This window comes from Lemur catta, chromosome 2 (genome assembly GCF_020740605.2).
Source record: "Lemur catta isolate mLemCat1 chromosome 2, mLemCat1.pri, whole genome shotgun sequence".
NCBI classification, from domain to species: Eukaryota; Metazoa; Chordata; class Mammalia; order Primates; family Lemuridae; genus Lemur; species Lemur catta.
In genome coordinates this window covers 44,752,592-44,774,900 of record NC_059129.1, presented here as the reverse complement: position 1 = coordinate 44,774,900, position 22,309 = coordinate 44,752,592, and the positions used below count along the sequence as shown (strand labels likewise).

General features: G+C 41.9%; 1 protein-coding gene across 10 annotated transcripts in view; it reads right to left on the bottom strand.

Annotated features, from left to right (window-relative positions):
- The window catches only part of ANKS1A (ankyrin repeat and sterile alpha motif domain containing 1A), a 194,096-nt gene that overhangs the window by 94,074 nt on the left and 77,713 nt on the right, over nt 1-22,309 (bottom strand). For 7 of the 10 annotated variants that reach the window (XM_045543539.1, XM_045543546.1, XM_045543549.1 and 4 more), the window contains exons 2-9: nt 19,560-19,640; nt 17,650-17,806; nt 15,662-15,724; nt 8,012-8,308; nt 7,192-7,267; nt 6,804-6,905; nt 6,603-6,704; nt 5,066-5,262 (exon numbers count right to left, since the gene is read on the bottom strand). In XM_045543539.1, the coding sequence (XP_045399495.1) occupies nt 5,066-5,262; nt 6,603-6,704; nt 6,804-6,905; nt 7,192-7,267; nt 8,012-8,308; nt 15,662-15,724; nt 17,650-17,806; nt 19,560-19,640 (1,075 nt within the window). The remainder of the gene's footprint in view (nt 1-5,065; nt 5,263-6,602; nt 6,705-6,803; nt 6,906-7,191; nt 7,268-8,011; nt 8,309-15,661; nt 15,725-17,649; nt 17,807-19,559; nt 19,641-22,309) is intronic. The other 3 variants (XM_045543541.1, XM_045543545.1, XM_045543547.1) reach the window with 1 other exon arrangement.

The window sequence follows — 22,309 nt, the reverse complement described above, 5'->3', positions numbered from 1 at the left end:
TTCAAGCATCTAACTTTTTGGCTTACCCTTACCTTAGCCCTTGGAAACGAAAAGAACAATGTAAAGAACTCCCCTGAGACACTAAAGTCAAAGTTTAGTCTCTGAACAGATGGAGAACTCTGCACACATACACAATTCAATTAGCATGCTCCATCGTTTTTGATGTCTGCAGCAGAGATCATAAACACCTCTTTCACATCCTAGACCACAGTGAGAAACGCCAGCACTGAAAACACATAACTGCCTTGTTAGAAAACGTCCTTCATAAATACATAAAACTTTAGTATAGGAAAATCAGTGGCTCAATGTTCAGTATACTCTAAAAAGAGGAAACACAAGATCAAAAGAATCAACTTGTGAAATAATTCTAACAAACTAAAGGTATTGAGGCAATAATGAGGAAAGCAATCAAGGACAAAAACATCAATTCCTCGTCAAACTTTAATGCTCTGATACAGGTCTATTCCCATTTATTAGCAAAAAGCTCAAAACTGATCTCTTATCTTTGGTTGTCTCCTTCAATAATAAGCATTATATATCATTAGTATATGAAAATCCTATTTCATCTAAGCCCATTTTAAAAAGGAATAGTCAGTGTCTGCTCTCAAGTAGAACCAGGCAAGCTTTTTCTTAAAGGGCCATACAGTATTTTTTTTTTATTTCAGTACTTTACAGGGGTACACACATTTTGGTTACATAATTTGCTTTTGTACAGTTTGAGGCAAAGTTGTGAGTGTGCCCTTTACCCAGATAGTGTGTATTGTACCCGTTAGGTGTGAATTTACCCATCCCCTCCTCCCCCCTCCCACCTACTTGATTTCGCTTGAGTTTTACTTCGATATGTGTATATAAGTGTTGATCAATTAGTTCCAATTTAGTATTGAGTACATATGGTGTTTGTTTTTCCATTCTTGCCATACCTTACTAAGAAGAATCATCTCCAGTTCCAACTAGGTTATTGTAAAAGATACTAGATCACCATTTTTATTTTATGGCTGAGCAGTACTCTATGGTATACATATACCACATTTTATTAATCCATTCATGTATTGATGGACACTTGGGTTGTTTCCATATCTTTGAGATTGTGAATTGTGCTGCTATAAACATTTGAGCGCAAGTGTCTTTTTTATAAAATGTCTTTTTTTCCTTTGGGAAAATACCTAGTAGTGGGATTTCTGGATCAAATGGTAGATCTACTTTCAATTCTTTGAGGTATCTCCATACTACTTTACATAGAGGTTGTACTAGTTTGTAGTCCCACCAACAGTGTATAAATGTACTTTCTCTCTGCATCCTCACCAGCATCTACTGTTTTGGGACTTTTTTTTTTTTTTTTTTTTTTTTTTTTTTTGAGACAGAGTCTCACTTTGTTGCCCGGGCTAGAGTGAGTGCCGTGGCATCAGCCTAGCTCACAGCAACCTCAGACTCCCGGGCTTAAGCGATCCTACTGCCTCAGCCTCCCGAGTAGCTGGGACTACAGGCATGAGCCACCATGCCCGGCTAATTTTTTTGTATATATATTTTTAGTTGGCCAGATAATTTATTTCTATTTTTTTTTTGGTAGAGACGGGGTCTCACTCTTGCTCAGGCTGGTCTCGAACTCCTGACCTCGAGCGATCTACCCGCCTCGGCCTCCCAGAGCTAGGATTACAGGCGTGAGCCACCGCGCCCGGCCTGTTTTGGGACTTTTTGATAGAAGCCATTCTCACTGGAGTTGGGTGATATCTCATTGCGGTTTGATTTGCATTTCCTGGATGATTAAAGACATTAAGTAATTTTTCATGTGTTTTTTGGCCATTAGTCTATCTTCTTTTGGAAAGTGGCTATTCATGTCTTTTGCTTACTTTTTAATGTGGTTGTTTGATTTTTTTTCTTGCTGATTTGCTTGAGTTCTTTGTAGATTCTGGTTATCAGCCCTTTATCGGATGTATAGCATGCAAATATTTTCTCCCATTCTGTAGGTTGTCTATTTGCTCTATTGATTGTGTCAAAAGGCCACATAGTAAATATTTTAGGCTTTGCAGTCAACTTTGCCATTGTAGTACAAAAGTAGCTACAGATAATATGTAAATGAATGAGTGTGGCAATGTTAAAAAAAAAACTTTATTTATAAAAACAGCTGCTCCTGACTATTGTTTGCCAACCCCTGCCCTAGAGCAAGAAATTCACTGAAAAGGAGACACTGGACTCCTTATTAATAGATCATAGGCAAACAATTTCAGGAATACACAGAGTGATCTTGGAGAAGGAAACCTGCTAAAAGCTGAAGAGAGATTTGCCGTTACACCTGCAGTAACTTTAGCATCATTTATATTCCAAAGCCCTGGTCATGCTTGATAATCAGTGTTCCTGCCAAAGGGAGTAGGGACCAGAAACAGAAGGTGGTGTGTAGGCTCATTCCCTGGCTTGAAGGTTAGTTTACCATGCTGCTAAACAGGAGCATGGTAAGATTTCAGAAAGCCAGGACAGAGGTAAATGCTGAGTTATGCAAGAGCCCAGGGAAATCTACAAGGAAAGATGTTTCAGAAGCTATCAGAGTTAGCATTTTAGCATCCATGATCTCTCTCTTAAAACATGCTTCACTGTTCAGTATTCTATCTTGATAAGTTGGTCATTCCCATGGTCCCTGGAACTGGGTAGATGCCCAGTGGCAACAGCTTCAAAACAGGTCTGTAAGTTCAAGCCAAACAAAACTTTTTGGATCAGATTTCCCACTAGATTCCATTTTTCCCACCCTTCTTTGCTTTGGAAGTGCAGGAACATGGTCCCAGTGTTACTTTGTAAGGAAGGGAATAGCAAAAGGAGCAGGCTCATATCCTTCACCAGTAAGCCAACCTTGGGAACACAGTAGCTGAAGAAAAACAAAATGAACCACCACAACAACAAAAGACCCATTCTAGGAACTTTTTCAAAGCTAAAAAGGCCTAGAAAGAACAATATGAAAGCCTTTTATGGAAGAAGTGATCACCAGGGACACTGGCAGCAAACAGAAGTACCCGTGAGCCTCTGTTTTTTCTAGCGTGAAAACTTTGGAGTAGGGGCCCGGAAGTACAGAGCTGATTTAGAAATACCATCCACTATGTTTACTAAGACGCAGAATAGTCCCTTGGCCATAGTTAACTAGCAAGGACTGGGAAGACAGCACAGCCACAACAAACACAAGTAAAAATGGCAAAGCATGCACCCCAATATGCATCCGTTTCTACTTAGCAAGACCATAGGAGACTGATTCCTAGAGTGGGATGGAACAAACAGACTTGTGTAAATCAATCACAGGAACTCGGTTATTCTCAGCAACCCTGAGCTGCTTTTTGCAAAGACTCCAGCTCCCCCTAATGGACATCACCTGTAAATACCCATTAAAGCAAAGCCTTCCTCCACAGCTGCATTTGCTTAAATCATTTGTGCCTAACAGTGAAAGAAGTGACAAAAACTAGCTCAGTCTATAGAAGCACTATGCTAGTGGTGCTCGGCAAAGGTACTTGCATTCACTATTCACGAGGAGTTTTGTCACAGTGCTTGATGACACCCACTCTGGTGGGCTACCAGTAGACTGTGGGCCTTTCCAAGATCCATACTAAAATGTTGGGACCATTTCAGGGCAGAGCAGGGTAGAGTAAGGAGCCTAACAAAAAAGAACACTCTAAGAATCACCAGCCACTCCCCAGGCACACCTAAAAAGACCAAGAATTACCTAACAGCCAAAAGATCATCAAAATGGTCACAAGCCAGATTCAGACGAAAAAGGAAAGGCCAGCCTCTCCAGGAAGAAATAACATATACCTGAAAATATGTCCCAAGATGGGGTCAGCACTGGGAATCTGTCAGAGCAATGGCCAGTTTAGCTAAGGGGCAGTGCATAAAACCTCAAATTATCCTGCCTGGCACTGCAGGAAGGAAGGTCAGTGGGATCAGCGATTCAGGTCTAGACTCACAGCATAACCCTGGGGAAGGAGGGAGGGTAGGAGTCTTGAGGACAACGTATAAGACTGGAAGTTAAAGGAAGTACAGATGGTCCCTGACTTATGAAGGTTTGACTTACAGTTTTTCAGCTTTACAATGGTGCAAAAGTGATACACATTCAATGGAAAGCATACTTCCAGTGTCCACACAACCACTCTATTTTTTCACTTTCAGTATAGTATTCAATGAAACATGTGAGACAGCCAATACTTTATTATAAAATAAGCTTTGTGTTAGATGATTTTGCCCAAGGCTAACCTAAGTGTTTTGAGCACATTTAAGGTAGGCAAGGGTAAGCTATGATGTTCAGGTGAGGTGCATTAAATGCATTTTTTCCCAGTTTGATTTGAACTGCATCTCTGGCATTAAATGCATTTTTGATTTATGATATTTTCAACTTAATGATGGGTTTACTGGGAGGTAACCCCATCGTAAGGTGAGGAGCATCTATACTAGAGAAAGAAGCAGTAAGATGGGAAGGTGGGCCTTGAGAAGAAAAAACTCAGAGTTGTTCTCATCCTGTTAGCTCAATGGCCAGAAGCGTTACACTTGGATAAAACCAGAACACCAGAAAAATAAATACGGTATCTGCTTAAGCCTTGCTACAACTCTGCTGAATACACAACCTGCCCAAATCCAAACGGGGAACTCCTTGAGGGCAAATGGAAGGTGAGCATGTACTTGGAGCAGGCAGGAAATCATTTTGGTGAGCTTCTTTCACTGTATGCTTCTGCTTTCCAGAAAGAAAACAGACGATACATAGCAAAGATCTCAAAGGCAAAAGCAGCACTACGGCTAAATAGAAATAAAATCCTTTCATTTGCTCTAAGGCCAATGGAGTAATGGAAATATGCAAATTGGTTATACTGAAATTGGGAAAACCAAGACTCTTCCTCAACGTGGTCTGTGTAGTTTTACCGCCCTGAGCGAGAGAGACGTGGCAGAGCCCCGTGAGGAAGAGCAGAAGGAGCTGGCCCCAGGCGTTTGACACAGGAGCAGCACCAGGTCACACTGCCCTCCCCACCAGTTCCCCCCCTACCCACCCCGTACAGGCAGCAGCCAACACAGCCCCAGGAGGGTCAGGGCCCGGGCCACACACCGGCCTCACTCCAGCAGCTTTCGCTCCTGCTGCCTCAGCCTCCTTGTTCACGGAGTCTCGGTCAGATGATCGCCCGCTGGCCGTGCTGTCTAACGAATGGCAGGAGACAGCGTTGTACAGCGCCTCATAGGGACCCTCCTCTTCAGCATTTGTGTCAAAATCGATAATCAGTTCAGTCACTGCTTTCTCCACATCACCTGAAGGGGAGGTTGGAGGGCAAGAGAGTCAATAAAAGGGGAACACAATCTTGGGTTCCAATCACTGCAGCGGCCCAAAGCCTCTTCCACCACCTGAATTCTAACACCACCCCAGAGCAGGAAAGCGATTATTTTCCTCTACGGACAGGGAGAAAGAGTTCCAGCTGTTCTTTATACCTTGAGATCTGAACAGATTTTTCTCTAATTCAATATGGAAAACCCTGACATCTATAAGGGATACCTCCCAAGACCTCAAAATCCTCAAATACCTCAACACCATGATAGCGTAGACTTAACCCATAAAATGCAACAACATATAACTGGAAAACTTAAGCAATCCTTTAAATTCTTTAATACGAGCCTCCATGTGCTCAAGCACGATGGAAGACAGTACAACCCTTCTAAGACGGAGGCGCTGTGCAGCTGTCAGCCTCCCTTGCTGGCTAACACCCTCAGAGATCCAACTAACACCTGGATCCAAACTGGGAGCTCAGCAAAATTACTAACTGTTAGAGACCAGGCATCTCTGGGTCACTTTCAAATAGTCAAAATCATAAATGTAAAATCCTTGAAAGCTAGGAGTTTAGTGAACTACTAATCCCATTACTAGCAGATTATAAAATCAAGAAAAAAAGTGCTTGGGGGAGGGGAAACAAGGAATCCACAGTGAAGACAGGCTGGGCACACTTTAGCCCTTACATCTCTGCACTCCTCTGGAAAATTCCTTTCCCTTTTTCATTTTTAGCTTTGTTCTGCTTTTCTAGCCTTCTTTCTTGTGATTTATATTTGGGGAAAAGTGTCAGTAAGTCTTTGTCTTCGTCATTCCTTATACTAAGGACCCAAAAGGGTGCTCAATAAATCTATTAATTAAAAGGTGGATCCTGACTAATGACAGATAGGCCGGACTGCCTACACCTGCATACAGACCACATCGGTTTGCCAAATGACACACTACCAAAATCTGCCATGCACAGCACTCATTTAATATTTCCTGTGGGTCAGTTATGCACAAGGCACTACCGTGTATTCGAAAAAGGTTTCACAGAGATCTAAATTCACCTTGAGATGATTGTCCCTACTATGCACCCCAGGATAGATCTCATAGAACCAACTGTAAAAGTGACAATAAAATAAAGTAGGAAAGAAGAGGCCCATAGGGAAAGGCCTGAGCCATGTCCAGTAAAACTCCATATAGTAGTGGGAAAAAAATAAACTGAAGATAAACTTAACTACTCGCACCCCCCTAAATTATTTAAATTGAGATTTTTCCATTCTGCCCAAGAATGTTCAACTCTTTTCAAGCTGAGCACCCCTTTACTGGCAGAGCAGAGTTACCTTACCCTGAGACTTCTGTGACATGGAGTCCACACTGGAGATGGGAGGTGGCTGGGGTGTGGGAGTTTTATCCACCTCTTTTGCACTTCTTTTTCCAGTCATATGATCTACATGGAAGAAATTTTTTTAAAAGCTGCACCAAATACAAATGCCTAGGTTTGGTTAGTGTGTCCCTTGGTCACCCAGACCCAGAGATGGACTGATACCTTCAATTAGTGCTGCTATCTGCTGGCTCTTTTGAGAAGGCAGCTCCCGGACAGTGTCTAGAGCAGTCAGTCCCCGGTTATCTTTTATGTTGACATCAGTTCCTAGAAAGGCATACCAGGTGGACCAGGGGGGTAAGCATTTTCAAGCCAGCCACAAGAAGGTCAAATTCAAGGACACCTAAGGATCCCAGCAGCATGACCAACATTTTTCATCCAAAGCCATTTAATCCAGCTATTCAAGAACAATTGACACATTTGTAATCAACCAGTGGAGACACACATGTTGGGTTCAAAATGCAGCCAGCAAAAATCCTCCTCTGGGGAGGTTAGGGAAAAACAATCCCAACCCTGGCATGCTGTGTAGACAAGAGCGCTGCCGACCTCTCACCTGCAGCCAGCAGGATTTGCACCACATCGGTCTTGCCAAACAAAGCAGCCTCATGCAAAGCACTGCCCATCTCCGTCTGGAAAGCAAACGAGAGCGCAGAGCAGGATGTCATCAGAACAGTTTGGCGTGGCTTCACACGACAAACGGGACAGAGACGAGAAGGGACACAAAATAAAATAAACCACACAAAGCCCTCTATCATTATCTTTCCAACTTTTCTTGTATGGATTCCAAAACCACGGTTGTGGCCCACACATCAAGGCTGTGTGTGTGCCACCAGCAGGCCACATGTGAATGACGACAAGGTTACTCTTGGAGCCACCTATTGGTCAGACTCCTCAAAACTCTACCTTCCTGGATGGAAGGAGCAGTGAGCAGACAAGTACAAGGGAAGAAAAACATCTTCACTTCAAATGCCGTTTGGTCAACGCCACGCCCAGGGAGTCATTCATCTGAATGGGAAGGCTAAGTCTCCTGTGGGCAGTGTCGAGTCCCTGATACCTTGGAGGCGTTAAATGGTGGCAGAGGGAACACATGTAAAGGAAGATAATGAAACTTTTCTAATTTTGAGATAGCCCATAAGCACATCTTTTCAGGGTTTAATGACTACATATTATACCCCGAAAAGAAACAAAAAAACAGACTCACTGGGGGAGTTCATTTGTTTCTAAAGTTTCACATTAAAACGAGTCACAGAATGGAAGCATTTGCGACATGATGTGAAACGTGCTGAATAAAGAACACAGCCCAGCAGCACGGTCTTGTGTCTTTTCCAAACTGAGTCCCCTGAAGCCTGGGGGGCCTCCCCCCGCCCTGCTACCTGGTAGTTGCTGTCCATGCCAGCATCAAGGAGGACCTGGACCACGGCTTTGTGGCCGTTCCTTGCTGCCAGGTGCAGAGGGGTGTGCTTCTTAGTGTTGCAGCTCAAGAGGTTGGGGTGCGCATTGAGGAGCATCTTCACCACCTCCAGTCGCCCGTAAAGTGCGGCCAGGTCCAGAGGTGTCTCGAATTTGTTGTTGCGCATGGTCGGGTCCGTTAGCTCCTCTAAGAGCACCTTCACCACCTCCGTGTGGCCATACTGCGCTGCACAATGCAGGGCCGTCTCGTTGTCATTGTTCTAAAGGGTTAACAAGTAGATCACGTCAGAAAGGTAACTGGCACACTGGCACCTGACTGGGACAGTCACGTGTAAAACCACTGAAATTCCAATGAAAAAATAGCAGCAATACTTGGGAACTAATGTCAGTGAGAATCTAGGCGTACTCCCCCACACCAGCCTCACTGCTCCAATCAGCCACATCCTTCCCCAGCAACCGCAAGAGGCGAGCAGTCATCTCCCATGCAATGGCAGTCCCCTGTGTGCCACGAAGGAAGTGTCTCCGGATTATAAGGAGAGTGAACATTTGGTAGAAGCCCTGGCACAGATGAATACCAATAATATCACTGCCATTGTTGCATTTTAAACTTCAAGTGGTTTTACAACAATTTATACTCATTCAACCCTGTGGTTCTCATTCTGGATTTGTCAGCCATCCACTGCCTCACACATAAGCTTTTTAAAAAAAGTTTGTCATCTGTGTAGTGTCTTACATGCAAATCAATCAGCCAACAATGAAAGTAACAGAGCAGAGCACCAAAAATCACCCTCACGTATCAGCCAAACAGCCATTTCCAGGGCAGGGAAGCACTCGGGCTCTGTCACAGGGGCACAGGGGTCCCTGCACTGCACTGTGCCTGCTCCAGGAGCCTGCACCAACCAAGGCATGCAGTAGCTACTTCAGTAAAACAGCAGCCAGCTCAGGGAAGGGTTTCTCATGTAAGAAAGATGCAACCAGGCGCTGGAATGCTTTGTATGAGAGGTGCAAAATATTCAAATGTAACACTGTCATCGATTCAAACTCATAACCCCATGGTCCTCTAATGCCAATTTTGTTTCAAACTAAAGACAGAATCTGGGATAAAATGGGAGAATTTTTTGCTTTATCAACCATCAGAAGCAGAACGTTAGTCATTCCAATTGTGCTTTTTCTTTTACTACTATTGACAATGTATAATTAGAGGAGAAATAAAATTATTTCCACGACCTCTCCCTTTTGAGAAGCACTAATGAAAATAATTCTCCCACAAGATTTTGAGATTCCTGAATTTATCCAGGAGGCTTCTGTTACTTTTGAGAAACAAAGCTTAAGAAGGGGTTTGTCCATCAAGTCAATACTGTGCACCTTTCACTGGTCAAAAATGAAATGTTTCTACAATTGCTTTAATTCTATTAATAACATTAAAAGTAACAGATTAGGAGTTACCCAAACATGCATGCAATTCCATCTGCTTTTGATTTGGCATTTGACTGCATCATTTTTTTTCCAGCTACACCAAGTATACCAGAAAGATCCAGAGCTGCTGGGAGCAAGGCCCCAAAAGGCCAGAATGATGGCAAAGAAAAATTTAAAAATGAAATAAGGACAGAAAAAGGTGGTAGCAGGAGCCACATGCAAAGATAAATGCACACAGATAAACAGAGATGCAGAGGAGGCTGCATGGAGCTCAAACACAGCTCAAAGAGGGCAGCTGCAGAGAAGGTGCAGACAGCCTCCCCGGCCACGGAGCACGGCCTGTTGGCAATGGCCTCCCGCCATACAACTGAGCCCCCAGCTACGAGTCCCACCACAACCTGAAAGTCTGGAGCAAGGGGAACGCTGGGCAGAAAAAACTCCTTGAGGTTCCCTGTGCCAAACAACCTTATGGAACATTCATTTAGAATGTCCATTTCCTATTAACCTATGGCAGGAGTTCCCTGAGCAAACTTAGACTTGTCACTTCACTTTCTCATGATGAAAGGACAGCTACATCCACAAAAGCTCACAGGATCTTTCTGTAAAGCGGTTCTGGGGCTGTGTGGCAACCCGAAGAAGTTTAAGAGGATTCTTTGTATTTTACATCTCAAGATTAGTGTGACAGCAAGGACCAAGAAAGTCAGCTTACTCTTATTAAAACACCAATCCAGAAAAACTTCTGTTTATTCAGAAGCAAATACTACTGTCTCTTTTATATCCAAGTTGTCTCCCCAAAACCAGAATAATTTGTCTCGATTTTATAAAAAGTATGCCATTAGAGTCTGAAGAACTGTAAAACTCTAAACCATTCAGCAAGAAAAAAACAAAAAGGCTGGGTGAGGTGGCTCACACTTACAATCCTAGCACTGTGGGAGGCTGAGGCAGGGGGATTACTTGAGGTGAAGAGCTGAGACCAGCCTGGACAACATAGTGAGACTTCGTCTCTACAAAAAATAAAAAAAGTTAGCTGGGCGTGGTAGCACACGCCTGTAGTCCCAGCTACTGGGGAGGCTGAGGTGGGAGGATTCTTGAGCCCAAGAGTTCAAGGTTACAGTGAGCTATAATTGGTGCCACTGCACCCCTGCCTGGGCGAAACAGGGAGACCTTGTCAGAAAGAAAGAAAAGAAAAAGAAAAGTCTTCTCTGTTTCTTTTTTGCCAAAATGAAGGCAGCTGCCACAAAGCTACCCTGCTAAAGGCCAGGTCTTGATTACTACTGGTAAATTTCCTGCCTTGTGTAAAAATGGTCTAACCACATCTCTGCAGAAAGCTATGCTGATATGCATGGGGTAGGGAGCATCTTACTTAGGTTTCAGTCTTGCCAGACATAGTCTGGTAACAATAATACTCATTTTCTGTCTGTGGTGACCACATCTCTCTACCACTGAACACAGGCCATCACAATGAGCTCTTAGAACTGCTTCTCCTTTGAGCCTGACAACTGTCAGGACAGAAGCTATCAGTGGTTCTTAAACCAGCTTCATTTTGGAAGTACATAGAAGATTGGACCTTAAAAATAACTAGTAGGAGGTCCAACCCCAGATTTGCCAAGGTAGCACCTCAGAGGGTAAGGCCCGGAAACTATTATGAAGTGTTGATTCATGGACCCACAGGAAAGAGAAGTATTCTAAGGAGAAACACAGACTCCTCATCATTTGGAATCTCTCCCTTTCACACCCTCCAAATCATATCACAGGTGCTTACAACACCTCAAGAGTTCCCAGAATCATATTACTATGAGTTCGGACTGAGGAAGGGGACTGAAATGCAATGCCCAGATTCTCCCTAAAGCCTTTGCACAAACTCTCCATTCCTACCCATCTTGCAACCCACTTACATTTTTCCTTGCTATGTTCAATCCTTCTAAGTAGGGATTCCTATGTGTATCCCTTAAATCTGGAGACTCCACTCAATGTATAAACCCATTACATATATATGCATAAACTACGGGCAGTAGAAAATTGTACAGAAACATTTCCATGGCCTTTCTCTTCCTGGAACTATTTCAGGACCATCACCTCCCAGTGCTTAGATTATATAGCCCAACTGTACACTTATCCACTGTTGACAGATGCCTAAGTTAGGGATACCTAGCCTACAGCTCTCGACAGCAACAAAGGTATAGGTTCCACCATATCATAATTGGAAAGAAAGGAAAAACTGGGTCTACTGAGATTGAGATAACATAGGAGAAACATGAGAACCGAGTACATTATGTGGAAGAAGAGTTAGACTTACTCTGTAATGCTCTGGAAAGCAGAACTCTGACCAAAAGATGGAAGGTTTAGGAACAGATGTCAACCAAACTTAAGAAACTGAAAATCAATGGAATCCAAAAACAGGCTACCAAGTGGTAATGAGTTTTGTTATTAGGAAAAACAAACAAATGAATAAAATCAGGAATAAATGGCCCATCTTTTGGTCAATAGAGGAAAAATATTCCCACTCTGGGTGGAAAGCTGGCCTAGATCAGTGGTTCTCAAACCAGCTCATTTCATCATCAAGAATGAGATAAAGCGACATCAGCACGTTGTGATCTGATGCACTATGAAGGACATAACATCACTTCTGTGGCATTCCTGCCAAAAATGTATAACCTGAGCAAATGTTAGACAAAGCTAAACTAACGGACAGTCTACAAAACAACGAGCCTATGCTCTTAAAAATGTCAATGTCATGAAAGACTAAGAAAGGCTGAGGGAACTGTTCCACATTATGTATGATCCTGGATTGGATCTTGGACCAGAAAAAAAAATGCTCTGAAAAACATTTTTGAGACAATTGGTAAAATTTGAACATGGATTCTATATTAGATAACAATATTGTATCAATGTTGAATTTTCTAGCTGTGCAAGGTGGCTCACACCTGTAATCCTAGCACTCTGGGAGGCTGAGGTGGGAGGATCGCTTGAGGTCAGAAGTTCAAGATCAGCCTGAGCAAGAGCGAGACGTCTTCTCTACTAAAATTAGAAAAATTTAGCCAGACGTGGTGGTGTATGTCTGTGGTCTCAGCTACTCGGGAGGCTGAGGCAGGCAGATAGCTTGAGCCCAAGAGTTTGAGACTGCAGTGAGCTGTGATGATGCCACTGCACTCCAGCCAGGGTGACAGAGCAAGATAGTATCTCAAAAAAAAAAAAAAAGTTGAATTTTCTAGCTTTAATAATTGTATTGTGGTTTTTATAAGTGAATGTTCTTGTTCTTAGGAGATTTAGGTTAATACTAAATTGAAGTAATTAGGGTTAAAGAATTAAAATGTCCGTGACTTAATCTCAATTAGTTCATCATCAGCTACAACAATTTTATACACACACACACACACACACACACACACACACACACACACACAAAGAGAAAAACCAAATGTAGCAAAATGTTAACAAGTAGAGTAACAAGGAGACTATATTGCAGTTCACTGCATTATTCTTACAACTTTTTTTAAGATGGAAATTTTTTCAAAATAAAGTTTTTTAAAAGCTTGCCAGGTGATTCTGATGAAACCAGACAAGCTGACTGCATTTGGAGACAATTAGTCTAGATAAAACTCCAAGTCCCTTCCAGCTATAAGACTGAATTATTTTTAAGTGTAAAAAAAAAATAGATCTTCCCTAATAGTAATTTGACCTTTGCTCATTTGAGGATATTCATACTAAGTTAAAATTGTTTTAAAAGGAGTAAAATGAACAATTTTCATAGTTTTACCTTAGCTAAGGATGACTTACATTTGGCTGGTTCACATTGACTTGTTGAAAAATGAAATGTTCAAATGTCGAAGAGGAACATCAAAGCTCATGAAAACCACCTATACTTCCAAAAAAAGACATCTTAATCTTTACAGCTGCCTAACGGGACTTATCACTCAAAAGCACTTTATCAAAAACAATTCCTAGACACAGCCAGATCAATGAAAATCCACTAAGTCAGGACAAAACCTAGGAAGGTTATATTTGAATGACTTCAAGAAGGGTTTGCATTCTCAGAACCTAGCTTTATCCCTTAACATAGTTTGCATCATTTGGCCTTTCAGGGTATAGGGAAAAAGGCAAAGGGCAGAATTTCCAAAGACAGAAGAATATTCTTACTATATTTCATTTGCTTTTACGTGTGCAAAATTAAAAGATAGGAGAATGTACTTTCAAGAACCAAAGTCTTGGCCGGGAATGGTGGCTCACACAGCACTCTGGGAGGCTGAGGTGGGAGGATCACTTGAGGTCAGGAGTTCAAGACCGGCCTGAGCAAGAGTAAAACTCTGTCTCTATCAAAAATAGAAAAATTTAGCCAGGCGTGATGGCGTGTGCCTGTAGTCCCAGCTATTCGGGGTGGGGGTGGGGCTGACGTAGGAGGATCGTTTGAGCCCAGGAGTTTGAGGTTGTAATTAGCTATAATGACACCACTGCACTCTACCAAGGGTGACAAAGCGAGACTCTGTCTCAAGAAGGAAACAAACAAACCCAAAGTCTTATACTTTAATCAAAGCTTTATAAGTTAACTAAACTGAGTGGGAAAATAATCACTTTAAGGTCCCTCCCCACAAAAGGAAACCCTATATATATATAGACTAATTCAGCAATGTTTCATTAAGCATCATCTCCCAGTAACAACAAGGGATTCCAAAATGCCTTTTCAGAAATACATTATATACACTTTTAAGAATTAGGAATCTCAAATGTTACTAGTTACCAGATATTTTTACTTTGGGTACATTATCTTATTTAAACTCCAAAACAATCCAGCAAGATAGATGGTGGTACTCTATTTTACAGCAGAGGAAACTGAGGCTCAGAGAAATCAAGTAACTCGCTTAAGTGAACAAAATCAGTAAGTGTCAGCCCAGAAGTCTCACTCAGGTCTGACGTAAAATCCTATAACCTGTGCGTTTTCCGCTCCATTGCTCTACTCACCTCCCACAAAAAAAAAGACAACTAAGTAAGAGTGTCTTCCTATTTGGAAGATTAGAAAACAGAATTTACAGAGTGGGCCGAAGCAGAGCTGAAGTGTTCCACCACCTCAGGCCAAACCACTTCTCCACTATCAAGGCCCAACAGCTGAAGAAAATCTAAAGGCCCGCCTAGGCCCAGCCCACAGGGAGCTTTGTTTGCTAAATCAGTATTTCTCAAATAAAAGCACGAAGTATCTGCCTTGGGTTTGGAAACATAGAGAAGTGCCTTATGTTTCCCTTCCCTGAGGCAGCTATATTTAGAGCATGTAAAAGCCAGCTAATGTGGATAATGCACTGTCTCAAGCAAACTTCAGATTATTGCCAAAAAGCAAGCTTCATCAGAGTGAAATCTCCCAGCTAGAAAAGCAGGTGAGAGCACTGAGGAAACACCGCCACCCAATTCACAAGCTTCGCTGCTCTGACGTGGTGAGGGCCTGAGGGACAGACATCCCCAGGCCTGTCAGACCACACTTGTCCCTGCGTCACAGGGAGGGAGGCTCAAGGCAAGCGCCCTGCCTGCTCCTGCAACACCATTTCCCACTTCAGAGCCCTGCGTGGGCCAAGAGTGATCAAGCAGAGAGAGACGCTAACAGCTTGGAGAGACTGGACTGCAGCTTTAAAGCCTCAGGCAGGAACACACAAACTCCAGAATATGAGAGGGGAGAGGCAAGCAACAGCTTTTACAAGAATAAAATGGAGTCACCCATTTCCTTTCCCCCATATCTCCACCATTAGCTATGGAAACCTGAAAGAAAATCAGATTCAATTTCAAAAGACATAAAGAAAGTAAACTAAAAAAAAATTTAATTCCAGGAAGCACAATTTAATCATTTTTTCTGTGCTTATTAAAAAGTAAGCTAATGTGTTTGACATCTTTTAACTGTTTTTAAAAACTTAAATGATTTTAAAAATCGTAACAGTAATTTAAGCATATAATACAGTCCCTTCTACTTCCTCATTCCTGCCACTTCAGATATTCCAGAAAAAGCACCCAACCTTTCCCAAATTAGTATGGGTTTTAAAAATAAAATCAAAACCCACTGCAGCTGCATTTTCCCATTCCCAGACAAGCCAAAAGCAGATGGGCTGATGCAGGCAAGAGGAGGAGAGCCTGAGTGGACAAGAGTGGAAGCCAGAGAGGGCCAAAGAGGAGGTGCAGCTTGGAGAAATGATGCAGAGAAATCCTGGCAGCAAAGTACACACCTTGGCATTGATATAAGGGTCAAAGGGGCCGTACTTTTTGAATTCTTTGATCTCAAGAGCATTCTACAAAAAGGAGAGGAAAAGAAAATGTGATGATAAAATGGATGAAATATATCAAAGCAATACACAGCCCTGTGGGGGTCCGACACTAGAACAACTTGGATCTGCCTGCTGGATGCCTCCAGGGGAAGTCAATGGGGAAGACAAACTCCAGGGCACCTCACTCATTACCCCCCTTTAATGCAAGCATCCAACTGGAACCACATTAATTGTTTTTAAATAAATCAATGTCATAACCACTACTTAGATCTATTAAGTTCTTCAAGCTACTGCAGACATCTTGCCCAGCCCCTGCCCACCGGATACTCAAAGCACTGGGCTGGTGTCCCACCTATCAACAGATACTCCAGGCAGGTGGCAGCTGTGAGCAGGTTAAGCTAGCACACTCAAGTGGCTCAAAATTCCAAGCAGCTGTGTTCCAAGGCAAACGTGAACAAAGACAGGATTAGAAATGGTTGCTGAAAATTTCTTAAATGAGAAGGACTTTAATGGGTGACCAGTTTTTTCGACATTGAAGACTATTAGTTACAAGCAAATTTCATCACATATTTCCTCCAGAGAAGAGAAATGACCACTTTAGCCAGGAGGAGTAAAATTGCATTTAGGTTCTAAAGAGACAATTTTCATTCCCAAATGTTATAAACAAATATCCTCATTGATGATCTTAAATGTCTATTGCTCACCTACCCAGAAAATACAGCCCAAAAGGGAGAAGGTTAGCTGATTAACAGCTATGTACACAAAATTTCCCAATGGAGAGACCTGGGAGCACTACTTTAATTTTCTCACACCTCAGAATGAAGCTGTCCTTCTCAGAATCAGAGTCATGCTCTTAACAGCTCAGTCAGAACTGCATGGCTCTTGTTGACAGATGGACTCGCCAGGATGATTTCCTATTTTTTGAAGAAAAACCTTGATCTAATCCTATAGGTAACTTAACAATCTCCTCTTGGCAAAATCATTAGGAAAACTGTCCTAAGCTTACTGAGAAAGACCAGCATCTCCCTCAACCAAGCAACTGAGAAAAGTACCTGCTTTGGTTCAGAGCAGAGAGGAAAAAGAATGGCTTGTCACGTGAGGAAAGCCCATCTCCTCTCACACTGGCACAGGACCTCCAACCCAAATGACAGGGAGTTATAAGAGGCTTGTCTAAAACCTGCACAGTTAAAGTATAATTTTCTCAAAGGAATAAATGTGAAGAGGAGGAGGATTATTCTCAGAGTACCTAAATCCATGGCCATTATAAGGTTATTTTTGCCCAAATGCTGCCTTTTTGATTTTCTAACAATTATCTCTGCTTCTTCAAAGCATGTTCACTCTTAAATTAACATCAGAGGGCATCGTGGAAATGATTTTCATTTCACTGAATCACCTCTGACCTCCACTCACGTGTTTCTGATCTGTGAGTTCATTTCTCAGCACTAGCGTGCGTACTTCCGCTTCTGCAAGTTCTGATGTACGTAAAACAGCATGGTTCTCAGAGTACGGACAAACACTGGGAAAGCTGCATGGCCAGCTCGATGGCACGAGCACAATTTACAATTAATTAACCCCACAAGTTTGAAATTGACTATGTAATTTTAAAGGGTTTGCATTATTTAAAATTTTGCACATAAAGTGAGTACAGTTAGCCCTTCATATCCTTGGGTTTGATATGGCTTGATAAGCAGATACAAAGGGCCTGCTATGTCTATTTTTATTATAGTGCTATTCCAAGTCTGCATGAGTCAAATGCACATAAAATGCATCCCTGCAGTATTACTTGTCCCCAAAACACTAAGAGGAGTAAAACTGGGAAGAGGGGAGTCACAGTTACAGTATGGAAGAACTGGTTCCCTGAGATTTCAGCTATTGGACTGAGATGGTGATAGGGCTGCCAGGTCTGGCTGCAGCTGAGTGGAGGGAGAAAAACCTCCCTTCCTTCCGACCTGTTCGTTGACCCTGGTGTGTGAAGGCCCTTGATGGATGAGCAACCGCACTATCTGGGCATCTCCTTTCCAGGCTGCCAGATGCAGGGGATAACAGCCTTTGGAGTCAGCCACGTTGGTCAGCGCATCGTTCCTCAGAAGAACTTCAACCACATCTCTAGAAGGCAAAAATCAATCATGAGTTTGCAGAACTCCTAAGTGTCTCTTGCTAACAGCTCTTCACATTTGTATAGCACAAAGCCCTTTTACAGATAGTATCTCATTTGGCTCCCGTCTCCACCTGAGCGCATAGCCCAAGCTTTTCCTTTTATTCCATGAGCTACTTGTACAGCTGCTGATAGGACACTGAACCATCTTTTTTTTTTCCTGCCCAATATGATCTGTAGGAAAGAACCATCTTGAGCCATGCTATGCTGACTCATCACCTCCCTGTTTTGACTTTCTTGATAATCTATTTTCCTCAACTTTGAAAATGTCTGGACTCCTAGTTGAAACCTTGCAATGTTTCCTTTTTTGTGTTGTTTAAACCGCATTTGGGGATAGAATTTGCATAAAAGTAGTCATACAAGACAAATATCATCATTCACCACATTATTCAGAGCATTTAGAGACGTGGGAGCAGAAAGCAGAGAGGCAAAGCAGAATAAAAGTTGTGTGCAAATATAAGCCAGACACACACGGTATAATCTGATGCCACCAGAAAGAAGGACTTGGATTTCTTCTTGGTGATACTTCTAATTTAACAGACTTAAGTGTATAAGTACCCTATGCACATGGGGTCAAAGAAACTCTCCACTGTAAATAAAGACAGATCTGGAGATGAACTTGGCTGACAAACTACAGTCATTTAAGTTCAAGATTCACTTTAATTCAGGTAACCCCACTATTTAAGTGAGGAGAGATCGCTACAGATTTCTTTTTAGCTTTATCTAAGATGGCTATAGAAACTTAATGATACATTCAATGTACGTTAGGAAAGTTTAATGTTGAAGAAAACAACCTCTGCCTCTTTTTGGCATGTTGGAGTCAATCAGGCTGGGCCAAATATTGGACAAGCAATACAGCAAGGTGGCAATGGCCCTGCTCCTTGCTCAGAAAAATCTAAAATTGTGCAAATAATCCCTCCTTGTAAAAACAAAACTCCTACTGCTTATCTCCTATCGTACTTTGTTTTCTTTAACACCCTCTATTTGGTTACACTCTGGTTTTCGTTCTTCAACATCCTGGCAAAGCCACTCACACTGTGCTCCACGACCACGCCTGCCCTTTACCGAGCCCCTGGAAGGGCAGACCCCGGTGATGTAGGCCTATGCCTGCTCTCTAACTCCAACGCACACCTTCTCCAGAAAATTTCCACATAAATCCCACCCAATTCCTAATAACCTCTCTATACTTAAGATAATTACATAGGCCATTTTATGTATTTTTTTTTCCCATTTTTAAAAATGGCTCTTGTCTAGAGGGCTAATTTTATGAGGAAAGAATGGTAGGCAAGAAGACAAAGGAAATAAATAACTACTTTAAAAGAAGACAAGTTTCTCATGACTACTCAGTCTATTTTCAGTTTATCTAGGGGTGAGTTACCTAATAGATTCCAGCCCCTTTATGTTCTGGCTGCCCCAAATTTGATCTTCATACTTACATCATTGTGTGGCACCGGAACATTCTAAAGGGGAAAAGAACAAGCAAAAGAAAAGCTAAAACTTAACCTTTAGCCAAAGGTGGGGTGGGGAAGGATGTTTAAATTATACACTGGAGAGAGACTCAGGAATTCTGGATGGACTGAATTTAGGTTTGTTTTTCTCTGTTCTCAGTGCCACTGCTTCGCAAACCTTTACAGGAAGTGAACAAGACAACCCAAGGGCCTGCTTCTGCAGGGCGGGGCAGGAGCGCAGCACAGCAGTACTTACTTATGGCCATTCAGAGCAGCATGGTGCAGGGGTGTGTAGCCAGTGCTGTCAACACAGTTCACATTTGGACCTCTCCACATGCTATCAGGGAAAAAAAAGAGAGATTTCACAGACTGAAGTCACAAACCAACGTTAGAGACAGCTAGCTACTTTGAAAAGATTTCTGTGTGGTGTTTAACCAAACTGGTTACTTCCAAGTGACTCCTGATAAAGGACAGCAGCTACACATTACAGAACTGCATAGCACTGAGGGTACACGGGGTCTGCTGAACAAGTCAAGTGTCAAGACAACTGTGTCATCATTTTAGAGCCTGTTCTTCTGTACCCTTCTCATCTGTAACTTCATTATTCACTCAGCCTAGGACTCATACTTCTGAGTACTCCCAGATTTGCAAAAATAGCTCATTGAAAGGTCATCAAAAATATCATAGAACCAAACCACTCAGCCAGTCACAGGTACTGAGCACCTACCCCTATGCTGGTGACTGAAGGCTTGAGAGAGACCTCAATACAGAGCAGATAATCAAGATGATTCAATCAGCAAGGATCAGGATTTAAAACACACCAGGACACATGCTTTAAGATGCAAGAGACAACTCTGTCCTTCCTTTGTAAATATGTCTTATTAGTAATTTAAAAAAATCAGAGTCTATAATTTGACTGTCTTATTTAACTCAGAAATACCATACTAGGGAAGTCAAATATGGCCTTATTTAATCCTCAAAGGCTTAATTCTTGTTTCTGTTTCACACCTTACTGCATCAGCCAGAGCTTCTAAAATAATATTAAGTAGCAGAGGGTAACGCTGTTTGTCCCTGCTTCTAATGAGAATAAGTATAACGGTTTGAGGTAGATACTCTGTAACATGTAAAGGAAGTATCCTATTCTTTTTCCAAAAAGTGTTATTAGACATAGTTAATTTAAGTGCATTTTCTGCAACTATGGAGATAATCACAGTTTTTCACATTTTATGACCTAATATTTTGTTATCAATAGGTTTCTTAATATTGAGCCATTCTTTTATTCTGGGAGTAAACTTTATTTGGTTGTTATCCATTATGGCCCTGTTGGTAAATTCTCCTTCAGAGTATCTACTTGAGAGTATATTACTCAGTATTTTCACATCTATACACATAACTGTGAGGCTGGTCTAATGGTTTTGCTTTTTATGCTATTGTAATTGGGTGGTTTCAGTGTTAGGTTTGGGTTACAGATCAGATGGGCAGCTGTTTACTCATTTCTATGTTCAGAAAGCATTGACATAGAGTACCAATACTATAAAGAATCACCAATAAAACCATCTGGGCCGGGCCGGGCCAGGCTGGGCACGGTGGCTCACGCCTGTAATCCTAGCACTCTGGGAGGCCGAGGCAGGAGGATCGTTTGAGCTCAGGAGTTTGAGACCAGCCTGAGCAAGAGCGAGACCCCGTCTCTACTAAACATAGAAAAAAATTATACGGACAGCTAAAAATATATATAGAAAAATTAGCCGGGCATGGTGGCGCATGCCTGTAGTCCCAGCTACTCAGGAGGCTGAGGCAGGAGGATTGCCTGAGCCCAGGAGTCTGAGGTTGTTGTGAGCTAGGCTGATGCCACGGCACTCACTCTAGCCCGGGCAACAGAGTAAGACTCTGTCTCAAAAAAAAAAAAAAAACAACCATCTGGGCCTAAACCCTTTATGCTCAGATGTTGAAAGCGCATTATTTATAACAATAAAATTTTGGCAATAGCCATCAATAGGGAAATTACTGTGATAACTACAGTCTGGACACAGCATAGAATATCATATGCCAGTTATACTGCTATGTAATAAGATGGAAAACAGAGTATAACATTATGGAGAAAAATGAAACAAAATTATAAATACTGTATAGTTATGGGTCAGAAAGGATCTATGGGAGAAATTTATCAGGATAGTGGATTGAGTGCACAGGTTTACTCTATCTCCTGCCTAAAGTTCTATGAAGTGACAGAAAAGATACCCCACTCTACACCAACAGATAGATATTAGATAGAGAAACATATAGATTCACCCCAAGAAAATAAAAAAGATGTCATCAAGTAACTGGCAATGTTGAAGAATTACTAAAAGGCAGAAAGCAGACAAGGAAAGATCTACAGAGACACAATCTAGAAGAATGCAAATTAAGACACATACCACTTTTCATTTATCAGACTGACAAAAATGAAAATAATGACATTATCAAATGTTTGTAAAGATCAGGAAAACGAGCCCTTTTAAACACCACTGGTAAGAGTTTAAACTGGTGAATTCCTCTGGGAAGACAGTTTGGCACCATCTATCAGAACCAAAAATAGCATTCACTTTGAGCCAGCAATTCCACTTCCAGGCAACTATCCAACAGAAATACTGGTACATGTGCACAAAGACATATGCTTGGACAGGACTGCTTCACCATAAGAGTAAAAAACTTAAAACTTAATGTCTATCAATAGGCAAGCCATAAAATATTAGACTTACCCATAAAATGAAATACTACATAACCATTAACAACAAGAAAGGAAAGAAAAAGTTAGACCTATATGTCCTTACATGGAAATATTTTCAAAGATATATTGTGTTACAGCAAAGTGAAAAAAGAAGTCATTGTATAATACAGAGAATATGAGCCCCTTTTTATAAATGGACATATACATACACACCCCTGTACAGGGATGGTGACTGGAAGAGCACTCACCAAGTGTTGACAATGGTTACCTTTGGGGCAGGAAATGTGTGTGTTGGGGGA